The following is a 16,586-nucleotide window of genomic DNA, read 5'->3' as shown; positions in this document are numbered from 1 at the left end:
ATCATCATCTTCTTCCATGCATCAACACGGTCACAAATTAGTATTCAAATTCTTATGGCCTGATTTATTACACGACCTTCCCTCTTTCTCAAGCACGACGATGATACTGGATTAACTCGTCCTAATGACTCGTAAATAGTTTCAATAATTCCTACCAAACCAAACCAGTCACTAAATTTCGCATAATTTGCCAATTTTTTCCCATTTCACAACCACTGATTGATTCATGATTATCCAAAACCCTATCCTTATTACTGTCACGACCTCACTTACAATAAATTCGTCCCCTTTCTGATTGAATCTCAATTTCAACTCCAGCTCATTCTTTCAGTCAGTCAGGAACTTCTTGTTAAAGTCAACAAAACAAATTAACTATGTACGATCATCAAATAATTTTATCTCATTTACATAAATTTCATGCAAAAATTCGCACACGACGAAATACTTGGACACACACGTGCAACCAATTTTGCTCCAATTTTTGCCCCATTGTTACAAAATATCATCCTGATTTTGTTTAAATATTTATTAACTTTTAATTGAAATTGGAAATACGTCTCGAATTGGATTTCTCTCTCCCTTGCATCGCTTCCTTCCTACGTGTAAATATGTAAGTCTCTCACCCAACCAACGTGCTTATCATCATGCACGTTGAGATTCATGTTTGTTGATTGTTTTCTTTGTTAATAAGTTATTCCGCTTCTATTGTTGAGAATTGAATCGCTCGCGTCGTGACTGCGTGAATCCACTTATTGCATTGTTGCATTATTTTATTTTATATAGATTTATGACTGCGTTGCTTGCTTCGTAATAGTAAACGAGATTCCGAGAGATATCTTTCTTCCATGCGAAAATTTTGCAAACTCAAATTTGCATTCATGAAGTGGTGGTCGCACATTTTATGGATCCAAAATTTGTGATATCGTAATATCTGCGAAGGCAGAAAGATGATCGTAAAATATATGGTAAACTGGTCTTAAAAAATTAAATGAATCGAATGACCTTTGCTCTTAACTGCATTTTTTATTTAGGAATCGATTTTTTTAAGAAATATTTATTATGCATTTCCGGTTAATAAGTGATGATTGATGATAATCGATTTACTGCGACTCTAAAAGAATTCAGAATCCCGTTAATTCTTCTATTCTTCTTTCCATTTTATTACTTAATTGAGAACAATATATAATTAATTAATATGGTTAACAAGATCAGGACGCTAAATAATAAGTGTAAATGGAGAGCAGAATTTCATAAGTTATTTAGTTCCGCTATTATTACAAAAGAGGCTCAGTTTTTCTCAAGTACTCCGATGGAAATCAAAATCTCCGATCGCATTCAAACTTTTTATACTAATTCTTTATGGGATGAGAAATATTACCCCAAACCGATTTTTCGACATTTAAATTTTTGGCGAAATTATGACAAATTTTAAATTTCGATTTTTTGATTTTTTCTCTCAAATTACGAATAAACCATTCATCAAAACCATATACATTCCTATATCATTGTATTCCTATTTTCATTAGGACCCAGTTCATGCATTAAAATTTTCCAATATGTGGAAATTTGAAAAAAGATAGTGCTAAATTCTGTCAAATTGATGGTCCATTTTCACAAAACGTTTTCATTTCCCCAGGTCAAATTTCTGAACATTGATGCCTTTGACATTGTAGAGAAGGATATCAAAAAATTGACATGGGGAAATGAAAACGTTTTTTAAAATTCAACTTTTAAAAAATCAGAAAACTTGTAATAGGCTCTTACGTGGCGCATGTACAAAAAAATCTAAACGCTTAAATGGCAGGAAATTTAGTGTCGTAATTCAGTGAACCTCCGTTTCACGACCACATACATTACCCGAACGAGCCGAATTATTTTATTATTTGGCGTTTTTTTATTATTTTTATTTTGGCGTTTCAATTATTCAATTTCGTATGATTTAAACGCCGAAATAAAAATAACTGGTGTAAAATAATAAAATAATTCGGCTCATTCGGGTAATGTACTCCATGTGATGAACCCAAATAGCGTGAACATTTCACGCCACTGGGGGAGTTGAGCTGTCTCAATCACCCCATGACTTTGAGTTTTACAGAGTACTTGAGAAAAACTGAACCAAGAATCACAACATTTTACTTTTAATTGGCGATGAGAGATTATTAATTAATTAAACAATTACATACATAATTAATTAAATCGTATTTAATAACTACAATAATTAGGCTATCAAGTTATCATTTTTTAAGAAAAAAAAACTTTTTCCTCGATTTTTCTGGAGATTTTAATTAGTTAAAAAAAGGTAACGTTTCTTGTCATAAATTTTGGCACTGCTGGTAAAACATACGAGCGTTATTGGTATAAGGTGGGGTTTTTTGGGGGGAGGTTGTCCTTTTATTACAGCCTTATGTACAAACTCTGAGGAAATATGAAGAAGGAAATATAGAATCGCGAAAGAAAATAGTGCTCAGATTATTTTTGCAACAACTTTTTTGCAACTTTTTTTTGCACGCACGATACAAAATGGCACACTTTAATCAATTAATTTACACCTCAGAAAAAGAACATGACTTTTCCTCTGTTTGACTAATCATTCGTGCGTGCAAAATTGTATTTCCGAACACTGAAAATAAATTGAGAACCCATCACCAAGAACAAAACGTAAGGAAAACAAACATCAGTTAAAAGAACAACAAACAAAATGCACCAAATTTCCAAAAAAAATCTAAACATTAAAAAAATGTTATATCACAATCCCCTCCACGAAAATCATTTCAACGTAAGCTCGGAGTGTGTGTGGGGGGTCACTATGTATTTTATTTATGTAATTTTTGGCAATTTTTGGCCTTTTTTCTTCTTAATACTGCTCCTTGACCTTGACCTCGTCCTCCTGGTCGTCTGGACCCCGCCGACGTCTCCCCACAAATTTGAAATCCCTCTGCGCCGTAAATCCCGTCGCGTTGTTGGCCGTGTAGTGAATAACGCGACGAATTCCGAAGGGGTCAACGTACCCGAATGAACCCAGACGACCTTCTTGTGGGGTCGATTCCTCCCTAATTTAGGTAATTCGTTATTTTAATAGGTTAAATTAATTAAGATATATATTTAGGAAGAAAAGTTTGAAGAATTTAATTTTCAGGAAATTGTCACGAACAAATTTTGTCAGTTAGTGACGCCAATAAAAAAATTAAAACTTAAATTGAATTAAGTGGATAAAATAGATGTATAGGTCACCGTATTATCTTATTTTATCTTAAATTTTGGGATTTAAAAAAATATAGAACTATTATAGAACTATTATATTAGGGCACAATAAAAATATACTGTGCCCTAATTTTTGGACTATTAACAATTGACGCAATTTTACTTTGTTCCGAAATCATTGTCTAATTCATAAAATACAAAAATTTACAAAAAAATAGTAAAACCTTCTTCCAATTGAAAAAAATTGTAACAAAATGTTAAAAAAATTTACAAAATTTCCAACTCTCTCTTCATATCTCACTCACCTATGGAACTGCTCCGGAATTCGGTAGACGAAAGCTGACCCGGGCGTGCGGGGTCGAATTGGGCGATTTATTTGATACTTGCCAAACACATCGCCCACCGTTTCTTCAGCACTCTCAACTAAAGGAACAGAAAATACCACAAAAAAATGGAATTTCACACTGAATTTGTAATATATTATAGTTTACATTGGTCTAGTCTGGAGAAGATAAAATAACTAGTCACGATCCTTTCATAATACATATTTGAACTAAAAGTTATGTAGTTGTAGGACAGAGGAGGATGGAATTTGCATCGTAAATTTGCATCTAAATAGTCCTTCTTTGTAGGTACAAACCCCACAATTATGTAGTACACCCATTATTATTATCATCAGCCACAAAAAGTTGAATTCCTCCACATTTTGTACTACACTCGACTAATCATAACTTTGTTGAGAAAGGGTTCCTTATACACAAGAAGCTGTTTTTAAGAAATATATGATTTTACGCCGTGTAAAATTCCATATTTCTGCAAATTTTTAGCTAAAATATGAATATGCACTGATGAGTTTAAAAACCCTTCTTAAAATCGAATAATAAATTAGAAAATTGTAAGTCCCTATTGAGAAAGGGTTCTTATAAAACGCTGTTTTTTTAAGAAATATGATTTTACACCGTGTTTTATTACATATTTCTGCAAATTTCTGACTAAAATATGAATATGCACTGACACTGATAAGATGGCTTTAAAACCCCTGACTTATAATTAATTGATTAGAAACCTGTAAGTCCTTGTGGCCTTCTTCTCCTCGTGGCGACTTTGCCATTACGAACATTGGCGCTCCGCAGGGGTCCGTAGACGATCAGGACGGGGGCCTGGTGCGCCCTGTGACTTACAGAGTCTGCCGTTGGCGTGGACGCGGAGGGACTCGGATCGTAGGAAATGATCCTCTTTTTGACCACTTTGAACAGCGTTTTTCCTCCAAGCGGGACTCGGAAACCGATCTTTTTAGGAAGTGGGGAATTCGACGATGTTTGCTTCGAAAGATGGTGAATTTTTGGCTTTTTCGGCTCCTCTGGCAAGATAGAGTTCGTGCCGACGAACTGCATCGAGTTTTTGAGGACGCGATATCCCTTCGAATCTGGGAGGAAAAGTAAAATTATTGGATATTAAACTCGTTGTTAATTTGGTTAGGTTCTGTCGATTTATGAATTAAACATTTGTATTGGAAAATGTATACGTTACAAGTCAATAAGTAAATTTGACGATTTTTAATTTAATAATTTCGTAATTACATAGGTTGTACCAATCGATCGCACATAATGTTACTGAAAAATATTGTTCTTATGCATAAAAAGTATGAAATATTAAATTTATTAATAAAATATTAATAAAATATAAAATACACTTCGTTATGCATAAAGTGATTATCGTGAATCTGTCAGACGAGAGGACGGACATACTGGTTCCATAAGTCCTGATTTGGGATAAATCGTACTCTTTCAAATATTAAAACACATGCATGCATACTTTTTGGCCTGATTGACCTATGTAATTCTAAATTAAATAGTATTTATTTATTTATTTATACTTTGTCTCAATTCACACAAAAAAACTATCCAAAAGATGTTGACTCTTAAAAAATTAATAAAATTTCCTATCGCCAAACATTACATTTCCACAAAATAATCACCAATTATCACAAAATCCCCATCTCACCCGCAATATAATCCGTCATCCTAAGATAACCGGTCGGATCGACCCAGCCATAACTTCCAATGACCGTGCCATCATCCAACCTCCGCTCTTTGCGGTACTGCCCGTTGTACGTTTGAAACCTGAAAAAGCGCTCCTTCCCCTCGTCCGTCTGAATGTGGTATTGCGTCGGAGTGGAGTCTTTGTACCCAGAAATGGCACCCTCCACCGGACCCACGTGCAGCACACCGCCTCCCACCAAGAGGAGGAGGATGACGACCAAGGGTGACGACGCCATCTGAGAATAAGAACAATTAACCACGTTATTTAAGAGTAATACTTGGATTACACGGAGTTTAGTGGAAAAATCGAATTATTTAAGAGGGCACAGTTTCCTTCCGTGGTCAACAGTGGCCGCGGAGGCCGTGGGGACATCTGGGGACATTAACATTGTAGGATAGGGGAGGGAGGGATTATATAACATGGGGAGATGATGGGGTCATCAACTGACCGTGGGGACAATGTCCCCAAAGGTCCCCACGCTTCCGCGGCCACTGGTGGTCAGTTTGGCTGGCAGGTACTTTACGACGTCCTTGGGTGTGGATCAATCTTTCATCTCTTTTGCCACCCACGCCTAATAATTCATAATTTAGTTTGTTTCTTGGTTTGGATTTAGAGTCGAGGTTGCTTATTTATTTACAAGCTGCTTTTGTCTCCCTTGTTTATGTATCAAGGAATTTATGCAGCCTCACAATTATTTCAAGTGTTTAATAAACGTGGTGAATGAATTTAAAAAATGACAAGTCAAGAAGCCAAGTGTTTTTAACGACTCGATTAAACAGCGTTACGCAGCAGTTGTGTGGGCGGATGGGATTTTTAGGTATATGTATAAAATGACTTCATTCTTGTCATTGTGTACAGAAAAATAATTCATAAGTATTTAGATTCAAGATCATTTCTCGTGTAAAATATCATAACGAAATTACATATCAATATCAAACCACTCATTTAATTAGTATTATTCTCAATTAATTTGCATATGTACAAGCAAAAGTCATGTCTTCTTGAATAACACTTTTGCTTTCGTTGTGCTACTTGAAACTTGAAAAAAACAGGTAAACGCTCAAGTGGTGATCGTTGAGATCAAAATTCCTCAATTTTTTCTGCCCTCTTCAACAAGAAGAAGTCATTTATTTCATTCTTCTTAATAATAAATAATTGGCCACGTACGTACGTGTATCAAGTGTGTGAGCTAAAGTCATGTACAGAATGCTAATTTGTGCTACTACCTACATATAAAATTTATACGGTAGCAAGAATCTAGTGAATCCAAGACATTTATCATTTCTAAAAAAAACAAGTGCCTGCCTGGATTGGATTGGATTAAGATTTTACAAATAATGCGAAATGACATCAATTTATGGCACAAAAATTTATGACATTTTATGTTTCATTTTTCACAATTTGCTTACATCCCCGCAAACAAAATTCTGCACACATTTTTGCACCACTTAAACGAACTTATTTAACATGAACAATAAATAAAATTCATGAATACAAATAGAGCAGATTTCGCCCTGATTTTATTTAGTACCAACCAAGTTTTACGTCACGATTTTACTAGTTTTCTTCTTAAAATAATTATCTCAAGCCAGACTTTGAGTTGAGAGGCGTGGGCAATAATATAACGTAATAATAATAACACTAAATAAAAATTATTTCAAAATTGCGGCCGACCAAGAAACCAAATTGGCTCGAATATCTAACTAACTAACCAACTCAGTCAGGCATGGCCAACAAAATAATAATAATAATAATAATGACGTCGTCTAATGGGAATGGTTGACCAAACCAAGTCAAGAAATATGCTAATGAATCACAGAGGAAATACGTAACTAAAGTTGATTATTGTTGTCGCCTGAATTTATTTCCGCCCCAGAATTAAAATCAAAACCTGTGGTCGAACAAAGACGATGCATTAATAATTTTCCGCCTTACAAAGTCCGACGGAAAACTAATTTCAATTCATTCTTCTTCTTCTTTTGTCTCAGTGGAGTGGTTTGGATTGGATATCAGCTTGACGTGTGGGTCAGAGATCACAATACCACCCCAAAAAATGCACCTATCTGTTTAGCCATTATTTATGTATGAGGACTGTCCATCCATATCGGAAACGAAGCGATGAGAGGAGTATCCTTTTCTTTCTTTTTGTGACATAATAGGTCATGATAAATTATTGATGGGCATGAACCCAACGGAAATGGAAAGTGGATAAGTGCTCGATATTATTATGTGTTATCGACAAAGGAATCATTGTCATAACTTGTACAATTTTTTGATCGATTTTATTATTCTTAATACAGACGCTAATTACTCTTCAGACCCACAAAGTTCTCAATAATGGAGTATTTAGTGTCCAAGTATTTAATGGGTGACCACAATTATTTATTATTTATGCATTCCGATCGGAAATCATAACTCGTACAATTTTTCCTCATTTTCTTATCGATCTTATTACATTTTAATACGAACGCTAATTACTCGTCAGACCCAGAAAGTTATGCGTATCTCTCAATAAAATAAATCCTCCAAGTATTTAATTTAATGACCGATCAAGTTATTATTTATGCATTCCGATCATCACATCGATAACTGCATTAAATGGATGACCCATTTTTGGCGTGCGCAGATGATGCAAAAAATTAATGGTGTCACTAATTTAAGTAATTCCGGCACGATAACTATTAAACGCACTTTGGTCTGATTTTATCCTCCTGATTGACGACGACTGACGTGGAAATTATTACGATCAGATTCTGATCATCAGAATTTGATGCGCCTAAACTAAAAAATTTCGACCCTGAACCAACTCCCACCTTTAACGTCTCCCTGAAATTCGGACGACAATATCCGCATTGTTGTTGGCATTGAACTCCATGCAGAAATAGGCGCCTATGCAAAAATCGTAATCTTCTTGTGGCCTTTTACTGACTACTCTCGATCTCATTGTTGTTGCTTGCTTACTTGTTATGATTAGGATCGTAAGGTTGCGACATGTGCACACTTTTTTTGTCGCCTTAATCCCACCCGTGTTGGGTTGGGGTGTAAGACATAGTTTGAAATAATTTGGATGTGTATGTATGTAATTTGACAAAGAAATATTGTTAGGCAATCACAAATTGATGTGATGTCCACCAACCAAACCAACCATACGGCATGTAAATGGTTGAGAGATTAGTATTTGGATGACAATGACAACGCCTTCGTATACATGTGTTCACTCGACACAATAATGGACACACTTTTACGTCACGTTACGTACATAGGCACAACAACGACGCCGAACTAACTACTAAATCTGACCAGACCATGGTATCTGTAAAGGTGAAAATACGTATAAATATGTGATTAGTAGGGTTCCAAAAATTTGAAATGAGGAGGAAAGTGCTTAGTTTCTGGTAAAAATTGTGGTGAAAATTCGAGACGCGAGATTGACCGTTTCGAACAATTTGGAAAGATACAATTTTTTACAATGATCATTTTTAGACAGGATGACACAAATATAGAAAATGTATTGGATTAGCGACGTTTTTATAAAATTTTGAATATTTTAATACGCATAAAAATGTCAGATCTTTTTCTACTTTCTTCATAAATTCGGTAGTTTATAATACCACCAAAATAATTAATTTCTTAAACCAATTTTTGACACACTGTAACATTTTCATAATTCCAAATCCTAATTTATTTTCACTCGTCACTCACCCCATAACAATCAGAACGTTTAATATCACGACGACTTGTAGACGACGACACAGAGCAGATTCAAAGTTAATCCTGCTCTTTGTGAGAGACGTTATGGAATGGAATGTGCCATTATTATTATTTGTCCATCAAGGAATCGCTCTAAAAGGCGGTGGTACTTAATTGTGATGGTGTAACGGCACATCACTCGACACAATAATGTCAATGTTATCACACGTCATTTCATTTCAGTGGAGGGAGTAGTTAGTTAGTTGGATAAACTAAAATTAAATAGTTTACATACGTTTATCTAGAGGCAACCAACGCCATGGGGAACCTAGGAGCGAAAATTAATAAAAAGTTGATTCCTCGCAGCGTCATCATCTTCTTCATTTGGTGACATAGTCCGGATATGTATGTACTTTCTTATGGAAAATGATTTTAAAATATATTTATTTACGAAAAAATAAATTTTCAGCAGACATCTTCGCAATATAATTGAGATTTTCCAAACACCTGATCTTTTTGGAAGTTTAATTAGGTATTTTAAGGAAAATAATACAAAAGCGTCGAAATCATGGAAAACTTTTTTTGATAATAATAGTCGATGAAATATTCCAAAAAAACCTTATCAATTTTTGAAAAATAGTCGAAATATTGAAAAACCTGATATATTTTTGAAAAATAGTCGAAATATTGAAAAACCTGATATATTTTTGAAAAATAGTCCAAGTATTGAAAAACCTTATAAACTTTTGAAAAATAGTCGAAATATTGAAAAACCTGATATATTTTTGAAAAATAGTTGAAATATTGAAAAACGTATTTTTGAAAAATAACCGAAATATTTACAAAGTTTTCATAAATATTTACAAAACTTTGAAGAAGTAATTAAAAGGGTTATTAATCTAAATATTCTAACCTTATCCAACAAACCCAAAAAAAAATGTCACAGTCGTCGTTGCCCATCAAATAAAGAATAAATAACCGCTGTCTGCATGTTCATCAAATCAGAGGTACATACGACATATGTAAAATCCAATTAGGACTCGTTCAAGGTGCACGTACAATACAAATATATACGAGTCAGAAATCTGAATTAGTAGCATTGAATCTATTTACGCGAGATCCCGTTAACTTAAAAAGTGAATGAGAGAGAAGTGCACTTGATTATTATTTAATCATCATCGACTCCAATTTCCACAGAAGAAACCACCCACGCGTGAAAAAATGAGTCAGTCAGAGACGAACGAACGACTTGTTTAATTACGCCATGCCGATCGTCGACATGGTGTGGACAGAGTTAATAAACGGTTGGAAGAAGTAGAAAAAATGTGTGGGACGACCTTTTTTGGCCAACGTAAACTATTACTCAATCAGAGATCCATCCGTTGTCGAAATCGTTGGGTCTGGTCACTTGGAAGATTTCGACAATTAAGATTTTCTTAATTATTTAAATATTTAAATACTAATCTAATCTGTGAGGTAATTCAGTTTACGAGAAATTTAAATCTACGTCTACGACCTACTGACTGACTTATAATTTGAAAAACATGTCGGTTTTTTAAGCCGTGAACAAATGGAGATTTCGACAATTAAGTAATTTTTAATTATTATTTAAGCACTAATTTAATCTGTGGTGAGGTATTCGAATTTAGAAGAAAATTTAAATCAACATGACCTCCTGACTGACTTCTGCAAAACATGTCAGTTTTTTTAACCTGGTGAACAAATGGTCACATTTCTTTTAACGATGATTTCCCACGGACCATGAAACAAGCCATAACTCGGGAGGTTAACGAGGAGAGGTGAATCTGTTTTTTATGGCCAATTATTTTCTCCCATTTCTTCTTTTATTTCTTCTTTCTTCTCCTTCCACCCACCCACAAAAATGAAATAAAAAACGTATAAAAAATACCTCGCGCAGTAGCCATTTCATTCATTCCTACCACAACACAACCCAGCCCAAAATTTAATTTGACATTTGTAGCAAAAATGTCACATCTTACGTATTCATCCAAATCGTAATTTGCAATCGGTGTCAGTCAAATCAGACTCGCGTCAATGTCACCATTTGACCCATTAAATTGACAAATTGGTCAAACCAGATACGTAATTCATTTATTACCAATAAGCAATCAATATCACTCACACCTCATTCAGAAAAGCTCAGTTTCCTTTTCTGTCAAATTCGTGTAGTACAACACCCAAGGACGCCATTAACTTACTTAATTTCCAATCCTACCTCTCTTCTTCTGCCCCAAACCAGACCAAAAAATGGGAAAAAAATCAGCAATAAATAATAAATTGGATCTTCAATCATCCCCAAATTGCTGGTTAAATTAGACTCAGATATTTAACAACAGAGAAAAAAAACTTTTAAAAAGTCAAGCCATGTCAGTCACTCATACCTAAATTCCTCCATTGCATTGTAATTAAACTCACATTTTACTTTACCTCTCTCGAGGCAAGGTTATGTCATCAAGATAACGAAAAAAATATAAAAATTGGTCCAATTTTACGTACAGCCAGCCCTAATTATTTTTTCTTGATTATTTATGGTACCTGCTGCCTGGCACGAATTATTGCGGCAGAGTTATTTACAACAAAACAAAGTCCTCGTCCAGTTTTTTATGTGAGATGTCGAAATACATAACTCTAAATATAAATAAATGTCCATTTATAAATAAAAAAACAAGTAAACATTTTCGGCTACTCCCAAGAATAACCCAAAAAAAGAACGAAGATGAAGATGAACGACACGCACGAAATCGTGATGTGCAGGGAAGGAAATCGAAAGTGTAGAGTTGGATTGGATTTCGATTTTGTGTTTTTTTTTGTGTGTGACCTATCCCCTTCGCGGGGGCAAATATTTAATAAGCTTTTTTTTCTTGGTGGTACTTAAAGTTGATGCAATTTAGGGGAGAAGAAGAGTTTTAAGATTTACGAGGTCTGCCATTTACTAGCAAAAGCAGGGGCCGCGGAAGTTTGGGGGGACATCTGGGGATAAAAACATGGGGATGGAGGGGTTTATATAACATGGGGAGATGATGGGGACATCGAATAACCGTGGGGACATTGTCCGCGGCCACTGTTCTTATGGGAGGGCAGGCAGGCTGGGAAGAAGAAGATAGTCTCATAATAAAACCAAGTGGCCATAAAATAGGCGAACGTTCCCATAAAACATGTCCCACAAAGGAGGGCATGTTCTGTTCTGCCATAATTTCGAGCCCCTCCTAACATGTAATGATTATCGGAATGTGCACGTAAACTTATGTAAATAAATGTGTACTTTATTTATCCATACTGTGGATTGCACTATATACGAAAAGTGTGCAAAATAAGAATTACATTATTTGCAATATGCAGTCTTCCGTCGGATGATAAATTCATTGTTTTTGCACATTGTGTAATCCACTCTAGCCTTTAGTTTACTGGGTCAAGAGGTAAATTTATCGAGAATCGTTCGTTAACCATTTTTCTATTAAGAAAATGATGATACATAAAGTTAATCAATTTCTTATTTTTTCAATTCGTCATCTCCAGAATGATAAGAAGGAACAAAGTGATGGGAAAAATGAGGCAAAATGAGACGACGATTGTATGTACCTCATTTCCGGTTGATTTCACTCCCTGATTTCTTAGAATTTTTATTTTTGATCACGATTGTAATCTGGGGTGAAAAAGAGCTGTATTCTTGTGCTTATCGAGTCTCGACGTGGTATTATCAATCACAATTTACTTACTCTAAATATACATAGGATTAGGATTTTTTCGCGATTTTTTTTTGCATTATGTACTCACTCACTCACTCACTTCCTCCCATTCTTATTCTGGGTTGTAAATAGATGTGCATTGACAGGTCTATGGCGATGGTGGGATTCTATTGTTGTTGGGATAAGAAAAAAGATGCAGCTCACGTCGGTCATGACATGACATGACGTAACACACAACATATTGTACCGACCGGCTCGTGAGTGTCATTCATTCCGCGAGTGGTTTACCTTTAATCCGCCGATGAAGAGAGAAAGCGACAAGTTTTGTACCCGAGCTTGATTAAGTTGTGAGATTACTGACAATTAGGATGGATGAATAATTTATGGGCTTTTTCGAGGGTTTAATTTTCAAAGGAAAGGTCCGATTTGTTTTAAAGTTACGCGAGTGCAAGTAAAATTATGCCGTATAGTTTAATTCAAATTTAATAGTGTGTAACGTGTGAGGTGAATAATCTTGTGTAAAATCGGATGATAATCTCAAATTATACAAAATGAGAACAAATTGCGTGCATAATTTTAAATATAACAAAATATGAAATTAAATCTGCCTTTTAAATGCAAAGTTTGAAAAATGTTTTCTTGAAATTTCCAAATTCAAGTTTAAGCAAAAAATGTGCACAGATTTATAATCCAATTTTACTTAAATGAAAAAAAATACAAGTATGAAATTAAGAACGACTTTTGCATGGAAAGGTTCCAAATTTTCCAAATTTTGTGAATTTTATATAAAAAAAAGTGCACACGTACCAATTTTCTTAGAACCCTGCCGCCTAACATAACATCCGGCAAGATAATTTCTTTAATGGGAGGATGATGGATTATCTAAAGAGTAATCTCGAGATGACGAGTTAAGCGCATCTCTCTCTTGCATTTTTTTCTCGTATAATTATCCGCAATCAATAATCCATTACAATCGATGACCCAACAACTCCATCCATCAATTTGTGTGTATCTGTCTCATCATTCATGTAATTGGGGGTCAATTTGCTGTACGTAATACAGCAAATTAAACGTTGCGTCAACAAAAAATAACAACTATGTAGCTAAAATAATAATGACCAGATACCTCTCGATTTGACTTATGAATAACTCCATCACACACAAACTCACTAAGAAAAACTATGAAATTTAAAGTGTTTTAAAGTCAAGAATCAACCGACGTGTATTTGTCCCAGACAAATGCGGACAAAATTCTTGAATCTATTGTTTCATAAACTACAAGAAAATTTATAAAATAATGAAAACGACACTAATTACGTACAAAAGCATATGTTCAATTTTAAATGCACGCAGATTTGACTTATGAATAACTCCATCACACAAATTCACTACAGAAAACTATGAATTTTAAAGTTTTAAAATTTTAAAACTATGAATTTTAAAGTGTTTTAAAGTCAAGAATCGACCGACGTGTACAAATTTGTCCCATACAATCAAGTGCCGACTGAAGAGTTTAAAACCTATTTTTTCATTACCTACAAGAAAATTCATAAAATAATGAAAACGACACTAATTACGTACAAACAAAAGTATATATTCAATTCTACTTAAACACCACAACTTGTAACCAATAATAATACTCACTCACACGGTTTGTTACGCAACAATTGCACATGTATTTCCTTACAAAACTTTATTTCCTCCGTTTTTGTCGCATCTTTTTTCTGATTTTGTGGCATCTTTTTCAAATAAAAGCATGAAAATAAACTATGTAGATAAATCTCGAGGTGACAAAAGGTGACATAATTCCTCAATTCATGCATAAATGCAGGCAAAACAAAGAAGACAAAGTTTATCCCCCACAAAAAAATGGACAGGCAGAAAACAGAAGCTACAAATAAAATCCGTCCAAATTCTAAACATCATCATCCTTTGTTCTTCTACGTACCTCCTCAAATGTCATGTAAGTAATGCTAAATTATAATTATTATCATAATTATTATGCCACATTCATGTCACATCGCTTCTCCTCTCTTGCGGTCGTAAAAGTTAATTGAGTCGTCGTCTCCTCTGGTTTCATGACTAATTCCTAATCGTAATTCAATTCCAACCCCAACCACGAAGCGAAACGTTTAAAAGGAAAAAAATGAAAATGAAAATGTTGTCATTTTGAGACATTACATAAATTATTTAAATAATTGATTTGGGAAAAACTTGAAATTTATGTCTGCGCATGGCGTGGCGTGGCATGGGTCATAATAACACCGCTCCCATTCCCACCAAAGTTAAGTACAGCATGCGTAATAAATAATTCGTTCAATGTCTAATATGTGGTTTATTTTGTTGAGTTAAATCCGTGCAAGGTCCTACCAACTAAGAAAAATCAAGGCATTTTTACTACAGCAAGGCAAGGTCCCTCGACAACTATGAACTATTCACCTCACGTTCCTCCTGTTCCTTATTTTATGTAAGTATGCACACACAATTTAATCGTCTCCAATTGTGTCTTGTGGTTTAATGTGGTGTCCCTCCGTTAAATAAGTAAGGTAACTAAATCATTTTTTTATGTACAAAATACGGTCGCCGTGTCGTGATGCAATGTCGTCGTTGAGTTAAATGAATGTCATTCCTCCTCCTCCAGAAGAGGTTGGATTTTTATTTTACCAAGAAATTTAATGTGTGGACGTGTTTAGTTTACGGCTTAAAATGGATTTTTGTTATGTTAATCTCCCCAAGAATTTGAGCTCATGGATAGCAGAAAAAAAATGAATCGCTCGACACGCTTTTCAACCCATTTGGTCACGCCAAATGGTTAATTTGAGGCCGAAATTGCATTATGAAGTGGTCGGTCGGTGGTTCAAAAATCATCCAATATTCGATTCAATCTACTACCGAATTACTGTACCAAATTCGTTTTTATGTAGTGAGCATGATCTGAATGTGAGTAAATGTGTGTATACACAAGTAAGTATTATGGGAATGGATGACTCTGTATATTTTGTTAGTAAATGAATTAATGTGATCTCTCCTGATTGGATGCGGTTCATGGTCCATCGGTCAAATTAAGGTGGCGTTGTTTGCATGTTGGGTTAGATCAGAAGAGGTAGATTTTTACATAATTTATGTACATTTACATCCTGATTTTGATATATTTCTTGAAAAAAGAACAAAATTTCTTACCCCATGAAGGATCACGTTTTTCCTCCCCCTCCCCCAAAAATTATGGTGGTGGTGGGTCATATCGTTGCGTTAATTAGTCAAATTTATTTTGACCCTTAAATAGATAAGCACACTTTCCTACTTTATTCTCACATTTAACTATTCGGCACTTGAGGAAGACGCAGCAAGCAAGAATTTTACGTATCCTTGTAAGTTATCAATTTTTGGAGAAAAAACGGGAACAAGGAAACTCCCACAGATGCCACTTTTCGATAATAAATAATCCACACGGAAATGCAGTTAATTAACTTATTGAATTACAATAAATTCCCAACTACCCCATTACACTTGGTGTCTCACGTGCACCACAATTCTCACAAGTGCATACATGACCTAAGAAGAATCACGGCTTATTATTATTACGACATGACATCACAAACCATTTTCTGCAAAATTATCCGGCATCTCTCATTTCAAGTAAATATATATAAAAAAGTGTGAATTAACAATTTCCTGGATAAGTAAGTGACTCAACTTTTATGGATAAAAATCCCCCAAAAATTACGTCAGGTCATTACTCACTCACAAACCACTTAACTCGATTGCTCACCCAATTATGATGTGATCGTCGTGGTCAATTAGGACACACGCAAAATTTGAGGTGACACAATTTTGCCATTAGCTCTAACCTGTTTACGGATGGATGAGAAGAGAACGAGAGTAAAAGTGACTTCTTGGGGCTAGTGAGCCACACTGACTGAAAGGGTTGACTTGACGGTGTGGCCA

General features: G+C 34.8%; 1 protein-coding gene across 1 annotated transcript; it reads right to left on the bottom strand.

Moving 5' to 3' along the window:
* Nucleotides 1-1,132: 1,132 nt before the first annotated feature.
* On the bottom strand, nucleotides 1,133-16,586 carry LOC110848481. The gene is made up of 5 exons (XM_022095710.2): nucleotides 15,822-16,586; nucleotides 5,206-5,479; nucleotides 4,268-4,627; nucleotides 3,507-3,624; nucleotides 1,133-3,050 (listed from the first exon to the last, which is right to left on the bottom strand). Exons 1-5 carry the CDS (start codon nucleotides 15,879-15,881, stop codon nucleotides 2,855-2,857), a joined length of 1,008 nt encoding a protein of 335 aa, XP_021951402.1. The 5' UTR covers nucleotides 15,882-16,586; the 3' UTR covers nucleotides 1,133-2,854.

The sequence above is a fragment of the Folsomia candida genome, unplaced genomic scaffold (assembly GCF_002217175.1).
Source record: "Folsomia candida strain VU population unplaced genomic scaffold, ASM221717v1 Fcan01_Sc004, whole genome shotgun sequence".
Lineage (NCBI taxonomy): Eukaryota > Metazoa > Arthropoda > Collembola > Entomobryomorpha > Isotomidae > Folsomia > Folsomia candida.
The sequence above is the reverse complement of the archived record's forward strand: the minus strand, read 5'-3'. Positions and strand labels throughout refer to the sequence as shown.

What these genes read in the sequence shown, in the direction of transcription:
- LOC110848481 (XM_022095710.2), bottom strand. Translation starts at nt 15,881, where the DNA reads ATGACCCACCACCACCATAATTTTTGGGGGAGGGGGAGGAAAAACGTG. An exon ending in AAAACGTGATCCTTCATGGG is followed by an intron (nt 5,480 to 15,821) that starts GTAAGAAATTTT and finishes TCTTATTCTCAG; the next exon opens with ATGGCGTCGTCACCCTTGGT. An exon ending in GATGACGGATTATATTGCGG is followed by an intron (nt 4,628 to 5,205) that starts GTGAGATGGGGA and finishes TTTTCCTCCCAG; the next exon opens with ATTCGAAGGGATATCGCGTC.